At 48.9% G+C, this 12,307-nt stretch overlaps 1 protein-coding gene across 1 annotated transcript; it reads right to left on the bottom strand.

The window, feature by feature from the left end:
- Positions 1-1,867: 1,867 nt before the first annotated feature.
- CHMP3 (charged multivesicular body protein 3) lies at positions 1,868-11,431 on the bottom strand. The gene is made up of 6 exons (XM_088524962.1): positions 11,273-11,431; positions 9,204-9,264; positions 4,681-4,860; positions 3,363-3,484; positions 2,618-2,732; positions 1,868-2,445 (listed from the first exon to the last, which is right to left on the bottom strand). Exons 1-6 carry the CDS (start codon positions 11,315-11,317, stop codon positions 2,306-2,308), a joined length of 663 nt encoding a protein of 220 aa, XP_088381088.1. The 5' UTR covers positions 11,318-11,431; the 3' UTR covers positions 1,868-2,305.
- Between the last annotated feature and the right edge of the window lie 876 nt (positions 11,432-12,307).

The following is a 12,307-nucleotide window of genomic DNA, read 5'->3' on the forward strand; positions in this document are numbered from 1 at the left end:
TGCTCCTTGCCCAGCTTCTTCCATTGACTGCTCAAACTGATTAATATGTGTTTTGAAATGCTGGAGCAGATTGTTTATTGTACAGTTGTCTGCTTTCAAGCAAAACCTGAAGGCTTAAGGTATTGAATTTAGTGATAATTCTGTGCCTAGGAATTTTGTTAACCAAAGTGTGGCTTAGCTGGATTGCTACATTTCAACCACTACTGCCACTGCTGTCTGTATCAAATGAAATGTGTGACCAGTCTTTAAAAAGACCTCTCTAAAAGTGTTTAGGGCAAGATTGGAAGCATCATAAACTCTAAACCAGCCAAAGCGGTTAGGTAAGGTACACATAGCCTGTCTGCTTTCCAAAGCCCTTTTCAGCAACTGAAATAATATACTCTTGGTTTGCCAAAAGCCCATAACTTCCTCCTCTGCTATTACCCATGCTACTACTGATCAACATTAATTGTTCTGTTTCGGGTAACAATCTTTATTTCAGAGAAACTTCCTCCTGCAGCAGCTGAAATGAAGCTGAGCCTGTTTTGACTTGCAGGGAATAAGTCTTTTAAGTTAGAATAAAATGGGCTCATTTAAAAAAAAAAAAAAAAAGTCTACTGTGAATAAGTAATTTGTTCCCACATGTCAAAATTGAGAGAAAAGCTAAACTAAAGCAGCAAAATGAAAACAAAGTGCCCAGTATGTGCTTGTATCTCCCCTAAGCCTCTTCAGTGTGTAAGTGACTCTGCACACTGAGGTAGCCCCTGGCTCTGGCTTTACCTCCTCCTGTGTAGGAGGCACATTCAGCAGGCCAGGAAAAAGGCTTGTCTGGGCTTGCACCCTCACTCTTGCACAGCAGGTACGTAGAGGTTAGTTTTATTTGGCACATGCTCCATAAAAGCGGTTTTTGATGTGTTCAGGTGAGATAAAGGGGATAACTATGTGCACTTGCCAACTGCTTCCTGCATCAAGCTCTGCCTTGGGAGGAGACAGACCCCTTGTGTTTTGGTTTTTTTTAACCCTAGTACAGTGCTCTTTAAAGAGAAGATGACTTGTTTTTATCACAAGTGATCTGTGGGATAAACAGGCCTCTTAAGTGAGCTCCCCTTTCACCAGTTCAGTGCTTCAGCAACCCAAAGAACAGATCACCCCTTGTGGCTCTAGAAAGGCCAGTGCTGTGACAGCAGCTGGGCAGAGCTGCTCTGTCCCCTGCTCCTGGGGAGCATGCTATGAGGGGCTGCAGCTGCCTCTTCGAGGAGAAGCAGGGAAGAATCTCAAATAATGGAGAGTTTGAGGCCTAACTTAGGAAATCTTTAAGCTTCAGCAGGGGTCACCTCAGGCTGCAGGAGCACTAGACCTCACTTCATGTGGCCAGCCAAGGTCCGAAGATGAGGCCTGGCTCCTTCAGGGGCTAGAGAAACTACCCCCTCATGCTCATCATGGGTGTGCTTGTGTAGCTCTCACCAAGCTGAGGCCCCTCTCTTGGCTGGGGCAGCTGCTTCTGCATTGCTTTTCCCCTCTTCAGTTTAAGCTAACTCTCCTTAAGCTGTACTCTCCTCCCTTGCCCCAGGCTCTGCTTTCCTGCAGTGGAGTGAGGGCAGCCCTTCTCTTAAGAGGTCCTCTTTGGGGCAGAGCCTGGGTGGGGAGAAGGTGATTTTTGTGCCTGTTGTGTTGGTGCTGCCTTCCTCGGGTTTCTGTGTGAGCACTGAGCTTGTGCAGCAGCTGCCAGCCCTCTCCTTCCCCTTCCCTTCCAGCTCCTTTGGAAGCTGCCTTATTCACAGGCTGCCCCCAGCCCTGGATTCCCCAGCAGCTGGGGAAGCTCCCTGGGAGCAGCAGTGTCATAGGAATAAGGGGAAAGGAAGTGAACACAAAGCAGAGAACCAGGAGAAACTGTTAAAAGCAGCTTTAATAAAACTTGTAGTGACTCAGAAAAACGCAACATCTCATCCCATTAAAGATTTTTGGTAATAGATTAAGCCAAAGTGTCCTTTAAAGGAAGGAAGCTGCTTGAAGCCAGGACTCTATTTAAAGACTCTGTATCTGAAACCCTTTAACATTACACCACTCCTGCCCTTTCACCATAACTTCTCACAGGTGATAGAGGCTAAACAGAAAATGATAAAATAATCTCTATAGAATGCACTTCCCAAGAAAAAATATATTACAATGGTTTGGGGGACTATAATCCCCAGGAAGAAAAAAAAAATACATATATTACAGAAAGAATCCTCACTTATTTTTGCATTTTAAAGACAGAATATCCCCTTGAAAAAAAAAAAAAAGAGAGAAGAGAAGAAAAGGCAAACTGTACAGGTTCATTTCAGCCCTAGCTCCGGAGCGTTGCTAGGCGGGACTGCATTGCTTCAATATCCTCCTCTTCATCAACAGCAGCGGCAGCAGCAGCTCCCATGGGTTCCGCCTCCGGAAGGGCGTCCGTGACTTTACTGGGCGCTTTACCCAAGGCCCCTGTAAGCAACAGAGACCCCTTAGTGTTTGCTAACACCTAACGAGTGCCAGCTCTTGGGCACAGCTATTTCAAACAGCCCTCATTTTTGGTTGAGAGAGACACAAGAACTGTTCGACTTCACAAGCCCTCTTTAAAACAGACCCCGCTCTCTGCAGAGAGGTGTGAACTCACCAGCTGTTATTTCAAAGAGGATTTTGTCGATTTCCATCTCTGCTTCCTCTTCCATTTCCTCCTGATCTTCCATACTTTCAAACGTATCCTCCAACATTTCCTCTATGATTCCGGCCTGGGAGCAAACAAAAAGGCAGCACGTGATGCCCCCGGGAAGCACTGAGGCCCAGGGCAGGGTCACAGGCACCACACTCAGCCCCTGAGCTGGACTTTTACCCTCCTGCTTTCAAGACCAGGTAGAAAATTAAGGTCTAAGCCCTCGTGTTCTCCCCGCCAGGCCCCAAGGCTATTCTGCATTATTGGTGAATGTCTAAACCCTTGAAACAGAGGTCACTCAAAGTTTGCACTCACAGAGGCAGTTGTAACTTGCTGAGTTTGGCAATGAAATGTAATATTCATGTTTGCCATAAGCTTCCCTTATTTCTAGCCACATTTAAAAACATCCTAAAAAGGTTTGTAAGACAGTTAAGAAATTAGACCTTTTAAATAATAGTATACAGAAGAAGGAGGGGAAAAGAAGCATTTGTGGTAGTTGAAAAGTAAATAATAGCTACAATACAGAAGTGGAATATTTTAAATCAGTGCATTTTTTCCTATTTCCTTTTCAATGTATTAGTTATTAAGCCAAAAGTTACACCAAACATGAGGCTGCTGAAACACAGGCCACCTCAGCAGCGCACAGCACTCCAGCACACAGCACAGGACTCTCTTGTTACCTACATCTTATTTATGCTGCAGCTCTTACCTTCATCATCTCTTTGGACAATTCTCTCATTGTCGCTTGAATTTCGGGGATTTTCACCAGATTTTGCATAGCTTTCATAACTTCGGTGCTCTTCTGCAGCGAGCCTGCTACCCTGAGCACAGCTGTGAGGAAGCAGCACAAAAGAGCTTGAACAACCCCTGCGTCACATAAAGCAGCAAAACTACATCCTCCCTACATGGAGGAAATATATATATATATATATATATATGTTTAGGTAATATTGTTTAGAAAAGGAACATCTTGCTTTAGCTGCAAGCCAGATCTCATGGGCTAAGGGACATCAGCCCTGGGAGAGCCTGCCCACACTGCTGGTTTCTTCCCCCAAGCAGGTGGGCAAAGTGTTTCCTCCTTTTTTCTGCTGCCTGTGTTATTGTTAAAGGCTCTAACATATCAAGGTGCGAAAGAAGCCTTGCAGAAGGTCTGTGATGACAGGCGATTTTTGTGGGGATAAGGGAGAACAGGCTGGTACGGGGGGAGGCAGAAAACCACGTGTTGAGCTGCAGGGCAAATTCTGTGGTTCATCCACAGCAAGGAAATCAGCTGTCCCCTTACCCCACACACATCCCCGCTAGGACTGCGTGTCCTAAGACTCCTATTAGAGCAACACGCACAATTTACTAGATGAAAGGAATTCTCCTGAAGGGAATAAGCCTCGTGTTGTAGAGCTTAGCTGACCGAGGAAGAACATGCGCTCTCAGAGCCTCCGTGTTCCCACTTACAGGGAAACAGGGCCCAGGCTGCTTTGGAGTGACCTGTGCCACGGAGTGGGAGATTTCCACCTTGCGACAGCCCTCGGGCACGGAGAGTCACAGAATCCTTGAGGTTGGACGGGACCTCTAGAGATCATCTAGTCCAACCCCCTGCACACACAGGGTCACCTACAGCACGTGGCACAGGACTGCGTCCAAGCAGCCCTTGAAGACCTCCAGAGAAGGAGACTCCACAACCTCTGTGGGCAGCCTGTTCCAGGGCTCTGACACCCTCAGAGGCCGAGGAGGAACAACAAGGGGGTAGGAACCCTGGGAAGTTAATGCAAAAACGTGGAGCATCTGATTGCCACCAAGGGCTGGATGGGAAACCGACCTCGAGGGGTGAGCAGGGAAACTCTTGCAGGCTGAAAGATGGCCAAGGTGGCATGGGACTCACAGGATGCAGCAAAAGGGGCATTTTTGGACCAAGAAAGACCTATGATGTTTGTGCAAAAGCTCCTTTTCCCCTCGATTCCAGAAATGGACACCCAGGCCTCCCCTGTACAGTTAGAAGAGCTGCTGCGCTTCGGCTCAGCAGATGCTCTTACCAAGCTGGTTCTTCATGCCCATGAGCACGGAGTTCATGTGCGCTTTGGACGCGTAGAGTTTGCTGACAGCCCTCCGCGAGCGGATCAGCTCCTTGGCCAGGATGACACACACGTCCTTCTGCCCCTTCTTGGCAGCATCCTTTATCGAGCGCTTCACTTTCTCCTCTTCTCTCTGAATATCTGCAGCACAGAAAAAAAGCAGACGCAGCCAGTCACAAGCTGATAGATTTGGAAGTGAAACCAGCTCTTTGCTGGGATGTATTTTTAATGCAAATATAATTGTTGCTGCTTAATTTCAGATTCAATCTGGCACTGGAAGATCTTCTAGACTGATTTACAGGTGAACTGAATAATTCAGCTAAAGATTAGTAGCAAAATCCTCATTACCAAACAGTCAGCTCTCGAAGATGTCTCAGGAGAAAGAAAACTTTTTTTTTTCACTAGCCCTATGTCATTTTACTGCCAAACACTTTACTGTCAGGCTTCACGTTCAAAGCATAACCCACCTGCCCAACGTGATGTGGATGCGAGGGCTGTCATGGGCAGAGCTGCCCAAGCTCTTTCCAAAGCCTTAAAACACATTTCTCCTGGGAGCACGGACACAGAACCTGTAGAAGGCACTCACGTATCACACTGATCTCACAAAAGCTGGAAGGTTTTAGAAATACTCTGCCTTTTCTATTTATGTATTTTTAAAGGGGAGGCAAAGTGCCTTCAAATAGGCAATTTATAAAGGAATGTCCCAAACTTCTAAAGTTATTTCAGACCAGAGATTTGTTCATTACCCTCAAAAAAAAAAGGATCATCCTTGCAAAGAGGATAATCACCCCCTCCATCAGGCGCTCATTAAGCCCAATTTGTACTTGCTCCCAAGAAGCTGATCCTTGAGTTTCTGCTGCTCGTAATTTCACACACGTGCATGAGCTGTGCGCATGGCTGCACACTGCAGCTATACAGCTGCCTGCTGCCAGAGCCATGGAAATGCAGCAGGGAGAACTAGCACGGCGATACATCTTCAAACGGAGCTGAAAAGAGACTCTTCCAACTCTTCCAAGCCTGCAGCACCCAGCACGGTTTTGGTATGAACATGCTGGAGTAGAACACAGAACTACATCTGTTCTGTCTGAACACTGAGTAACAGGACTTGAAATACCACACACCGCACTGGCTTCCTTAAATATCCTACGTTTCTCCAGCCAACCTGGGGGGGGTCTTTGCACTTCTGTCCTGTCCCACGAGCAGCAGGGACAGTAAAAGGCTGAGGAAGAGACCTGAAAACGAGCAGGGGCTAAATCAGCCCCTTCGTTCTCCTGACTCGGCAGTGAATTTGCTGCTGATGAAACGTGGTTCAAAGTTGGTCTGCAAGAAACTAGTGCAATGTAAATAAGATTCAAATAATAATGTTTACAGATGCTTTACTGCAAAAAGTTGAAGGAAGCAACCACAAGAACAAGTGACTCCAGCAGTGGTTTTGCTCGTATTTTTTTGACACACATCAGGGAGAAGTTACACATAGGCAAAAAATCAGAAGTCAGCCTTTTGCAAAATTAAAGGCATTAGAAGACACTTTTTGGCACAGGCCCGGTTTGGAGACTGCAGCAGATTCTCGGGTGGGAGCGATGCGTCCCATGCTCAGGATGAGTCACTGCAGACGTCTTACAGTGACAGCCCTCTCTGCCAACCCGAGCAGGAGCAGGACAAGGATCACAGGTATCTGCAGGGCTGCAACTGCCTCAGAGGAACCCCCTCCTTGTCCTTCCCTCCCGAGTATCTGCAGAAAGGTCATGAGCTTGAAGACATTCGTGTGCCACACAGGAAAGCTGGCCAAAGCCTGGCACATCAGAACAGGTAAGAAACAGCTGCAGTGGTAAAAGAGAAAACAGAAAGCACAAAATTAACCCCAAGGCTGCAGGCAAAGCATTTACCCCTTGGAAGGCTCACATTCCTCCTAAGTTTCAACTGTTTTGCAGGAAGAATCCAGTCACATGATTGCTGTAAGGATGGAGTAAGGGCAAGAGCGTGTCAGCATGGCGAGGTGGTCAGTGCAGCCTGGAGGGCAGCGGGTATTACAGAACAGACTGAGCTAGTAGGAACCCATAATGCTAAAAATATATTTAAAATAATTCCCTACATTGCAGACTCCACATAGCCAAGACGCATCCCAAGCAAATTTCAGCATGGAAAAGCTCAGTCAAGTACAAAGTTATTAGGTTACTCAGCTCTCAAAATCTATTTCTGAAATCACGAGAGGCACCTTTCAATTCCTCGAATATCCCAAAAGCAAACGGTAGGAACCAAATCCATTGCTACAAGCACGAGCCAAGGACAGAAGGCCCAAGGCGAGCGCTGCTGCCTGGGAACGAGGCGGCCGCTCGAGCAACACAAACCCGCTCAGCCAAACCCGCTGTAATTTGTTACATGATTTCTTGTGTAAAGTGTCAGCTGAGAGGGCAGAGCTCAGCAGAATCTGCTCGAGACAAGGAAAAGCCCCTTGGAGCCCTGTTCCTGGCACCTTTTGGCAGCAGCCTGCGGGCCTGGTAAGCGCCACACACCTCAGCCAGGCACTTCAGCAGCATGTTGAACTCTAGCACAGTGTATACATCCATACATTGTATAGATTGTGTGCATTTGGGTATAGAATCATAGAATCATAGAATGCTTAGGGTTGGAAGGGATCTCTAGAGATCATCTAGTCCAACCCCCCTGCACACACAGGGTCACCTAAAGCACGTGGCACAGGACTGCGTCCAAGCGGGTTTTGAAGATCTCCAGAGAAGGAGACTCCACAACCTCTCTGGGCAGCCTGTTCCAGGGCTCTGTCACCCTCACTGTTAAGAAATTTTTCCTTAAGTTCCTATGGAATTTTTGGTGTTTCAGTTTCCGGCCATTTCCTCTAGTCCTATCAGTGGCCACCACTGAAAAGAGACCAGCACCATCCTCTGCACTCCCTCCCTTGAGGTATTTATATACACTGCTTAGATCCCCTCTCAGCCTTCTCTTCTCCAGGCTGAACAGGCCCAGCTCCCTCAGCCTCTCCTCATAGGGCAGATGTTCCAGGCCCCTGATCATCCTTGTAGCCCTGCGCTGGACTCTCTCCAGCAGCTCCACATCCCTCTTGTACTGTGGAGCCCAGAACTGGACACAATACTCCAGAGGGCACTCTCACAGTTACAGAGGGTTGGTGCTTAGTGTGAACTCTGCAGTGTTGCTAAACCACATTTCTTTGAATGTAGCATTAAATATGTATATAGAGAGATGCAGAGAGAACCATGACAAGTAGATTTACATCCACATCAAAATTATAGACTAGTCTATAACCTTATACATATATATATTTATATAGACTATGTGAAGCGTCATAGTATTTATGGAGTTATGTGAGGAAACCAAAATTAAAATAAATATATATCAATGGTGAGCCCATTGGTAGTTTGCTCCCATGAAGCCTGTGATCTCTCAAACATACTCTGCTAAGAGGATCATTTATCAGTTGGTCTGTGCCTGATCCAGCCACTCAAAGTGCCCTGGAGAATTCAAAACAACTCACCAGGATATTCACATACTCAGCATCACTGTATGGCAGTTTTTCGGGAAGAGGCACGAGCCCCCTCTGCAATTTCCAGAGAAGAACAAAGATGGACTTTGTACTTCATGAGACCCAAGAGCATCTCCCTCCAAGCAACTCAGACAAATCTACAAGAGGGAGAAATTATGAGCCCTGCCAGCTGATTCCAGAAGTCTGGAATGGGGGAGGAATGGCGGAAGGGAGAGAATACCAGAACAATGATGCCAAAAGAGGCATCCACCCAATAACCAGACGCTGACACAAAATATTCTCCACCAGCACATCCCATGGATCAAACATCCAGAGGGCAAGGGAGAGGGTTAGAAGCCAAAAGGGAAAATGTTCTTGGATGATGGGCAGAAGAGAAAGGAAGAAAAGTGAACTAGCTACAGCTGAGTATTAAGCAACCTCTCTGCTTCTCAAAATACCTTCAAAAGTGTCACAATTTAATGACAAAACACCCAGTGAGTAAAGAAAGTGTCTCCATTTTTTTTTCCTGTGTGTCACTTCCTCAAGCTGACATGGAAGCTACTTTTGTTTAGCATGGGCACTTCCAGGCAGTACTCACCCCTGGAACGTGCTATGCCTGGAATTACACATCATACTGGTCCTGTTCATTAACTTAGTGTAGATGAAGTTTTGGATAATAAGCCCCATTTGATATGACAGGTAAAAGCCTTAAGTCTTAGCAGGAGCTTACAGCAGCCACATTCTTTTGAAAGATTCACTTGGAGAACTTTACAGAAATGCCATTTTTGTACCACAGCCCAAGCGCAGCCCCAGGATCACACTCCTCTTCCTTTATTCCAGGTACTGTAGAGCATCCCAGGACACCAATCCTCACAGTTGCTGCTCCTGTCCACCGCCATTTTTACCAACAACAAAAAATACAACTTGAAGGCTGTCATGGGAAGGAAAAAGAAAAAGAAAACGAAAACATGAAGACAGCAATACAAACCTCTAATCTGTCTATCAACCACTCGCATTTCTTTCCTTATCTTCAAGGACCACTCATTGACCTTAAAAAAGAGAAAGCGTGAGAGTTACTTGAAATACCTGATTAAAAAAACAAAAACAAGCTGTCCTTTTAATGCAGCTTTACCAGTCAATATTAGACAAAGCACTTCAAAATGCACAGAATTTTAGGTAGGCATGATAGTTGAATATTTTCTTATTAAAAAAGAATGTATTTCACAGATACCATCAAGTACTGCAGTACCCTCAACAACTTTCCTTATGGCCAATCAAAAATTATCTTCCTGCAACCTGTGGTTGCTGCCTCTTTTCCCTTTTGCTGGGCACACCCAAGAGTCTGGCTCTGTCTTCAGTGCAAATCTGCTACAAACAGTGAAAGGTTTTAGATCCTTCTTCAACCTTCTCGTCCCCGAGCTAGAGTGTCACATACATTATCCCCCGGGGATTTTTCTTCCTAAATCTTGCATCCTGGAACAGCCAACGTTTATTAAGCATGCAAGTACAAGAACAGTCAGCAACTGCCTAAATAAGCAGAGCAGGATTCCCTGACAAAACGACTAAACCCCAACTGGCAGCGTTTCAGCAGAGCCTGCTCGCTCTGACAGCAGGAAAACCCTCCATGGATCATTCCTAACACTGCCCTGGAATAACCTGTCCCACAAACGCAGGGCCAAGCTGCGTCCTTCTGTCTCTCACCGCTGGTGTCAGGCACGGGATGCAGGGAAGAGTGAAAAAGCCTTTCACCTCTGCAGCAAAAAAAGCTGTATTGCTGATCTGAGGCAGCAAAACAAGGATTTGGTTAAAAAAGGGGGCCTACACAACACAGAAGCAGTGTTCCTGGGCACGGCAGCAGCCTGGCCATGGCACTTACCCAGGCACAGCATCGCCACCGCTCCAACAGCAAATCAAACACTCAGAAGACCCCTGACAGGCTGAGAGGTATCACGGACATGGGATTCGAACAAGTTTGCCCTGCATCACTCTGTCAGCAAGTTCTCTCTCATTGAGGACAGTTACACAAACATATCCAGGCTGGATTAACACCAACACAGAAACCTCAGTTCCTGTAGTACTGGATGCTGCGCAAACTGCCCTCTTTAGGGCTCAGGATCAGTATCTTGTGCATGGGGCCATTCCCCCATCATCTTCTCGTGATCTGGGGCAACCTTCCTCCTCTTGCTCCTACGGTGGCACAGATAAGGACAGGGGAAAGGAATTTCCTTCTTGGACATACTGCTGGCCATGGCGCTGGAGAACACGGCACATTTGCCAGTTACGGAGAGGGATGGAGCGCCCGGGCAGCCGTGGAACGACCCGAACAAGCGGCGCAGTGCGACCTCACCCCGCGAGCAAAGCGGGGAGCTGCTGTCTCCTCCCTCGCGCGGCACAGCACGCCCAGCCATGCTGCCGCAAACACAGGGAACTGCAACCAGCCTGCGCGGCACCGGCGTGGCCAGGAACGCAGCACCCACCTCGCTATGAACCGGTAACCGATGGTGACTACCTGCCCCTCGGTTGGAGCTGCTACAGAGAGTCCAGGATCATCTTGCACGCTGCAGTTCCTCCAGGCCTTTGCCTATGGTGCGTGCCACCTCCTGCTTTTTGACTATCTTTAACGTTTAGGCCACGCATCTCCCCTCCTTGCCTACAGCAGGTGTTGGGTTAACGTGTCAGCAGCGCTTTCTGAAAGGTGGCAGCGAATCACGTGTAATTCCTTGCGCTACAACATTCCGAAACGGAGGGCCCCGAAACAGCTGGTTCCCAACCCCGCACAAACTCGCTGCTTGGGCCGTGCCCACGGCCGAGGTCGCTCCAGCCACGGGCGCACGAGCTCGCGCAACGCTGAGGGCTGCTCACGAGGCCAGGGGGCTCCGAGGGGCTCAGCAGGAGCCCCCGGGCCGGGGCCAGAGCCGGGGCCGCCCCTCGCACAGGCCGCAACGCCCGCCCGGCGCCATGGCAACTGTGCGCCGCGGCCAGCCCCCACACACAGAGACACCCCTAAAAGACCCCAAACGCCCTCGAAGCCCCTCGCCCTGCCCCCCGCGGCCTCACCAGCTCCTTGGGCGGCTTCTCGGGGGTCTTCCCGAAGAGCCCCATGGCGGCCGCGCGCTTCGCCTCGCGCCTTCTGACCCTGCGGGCGACCCGTCCCCGCTCCCTCACGCCACCGCAGGGCGGGGAGGCGCGCAGGTGACAGCTACCGGCCGCCACCGCGCACGCGCCGCCGTCGGGGCGTGACGCATGCGCGCAGCCCCGCTCCGCCCGCGCCGCTGCTGCGCATGCGCGTTCGCTCGCCGTGGCGGGGCCGGGGGGGAAGGGCGGGCTCGATCCCGCCCCTGAAAACGGCTGCGCAGGAGCCGGATCCTGGTGCTTTTCCAGCGTTTCCCGTGGTGGGAGGATTTGGAGCAGAGGCGATTAGGAAGAGCGCGGGATGAGGCGCTGCTGTGTCACGGCTTGGTAGCACAGACGCTCTTTGCCCTCAGATGCTTCATCCTGGCTCTGCGCCCGCCGCAGCGGCGGCGAACGGCGCCGCCAGGCCTCACCTGAGGGAAAAGCGACAGCGGGGAGCGCAGCAGAACGGCCCACGTTATCCCCCCCACACACGCACCTGGTACTGCAGCGGGAAAAGGGAAACGAGAGAGGAAAAAGCATTCATTCATAATTAAATTCCTGTGGTGCCCAGGACAGGCCCCTCCTGTGTGCGTGGAGGCACCAGGCACCGCTGTTACTGACACAGGGCCGAGGGATCCCTTCCCGCCCTTCCCAGGTCTCCCTGAAGGCACAGGGAGGAAGGAAGATGGATCATAACTACATGCAGGAGCTCTGTTTACCTTTCCTATCATCAACTTCATGTAATCGATGCTTCTTTTATAGCCCACAGGCAAGAACCAGGGGGAAAAGAAAAAAAAATCAACAAGACTGTTGCTTATTATCTTGGCATGTAAGACAACTGAAGTTAACAATTAAAAACAATAACAACTACTTTAGCCTTTTTTCCACTTGTATCCCCCCTGCCCCTCCTTTTTTCCTTCTTTCCAACCAAAATTTGCTCTCTGGAGTTTCATCTAGATGATTTCTGAAATGCACAAC

The sequence above is a fragment of the Tinamus guttatus genome, unplaced genomic scaffold (genome assembly GCF_059628265.1).
Source record: "Tinamus guttatus ecotype Peru unplaced genomic scaffold, ASM5962826v1 Tinamus_guttatus_pri_ptg000218l, whole genome shotgun sequence".
Taxonomy (NCBI): Eukaryota; Metazoa; Chordata; class Aves; order Tinamiformes; family Tinamidae; genus Tinamus; species Tinamus guttatus.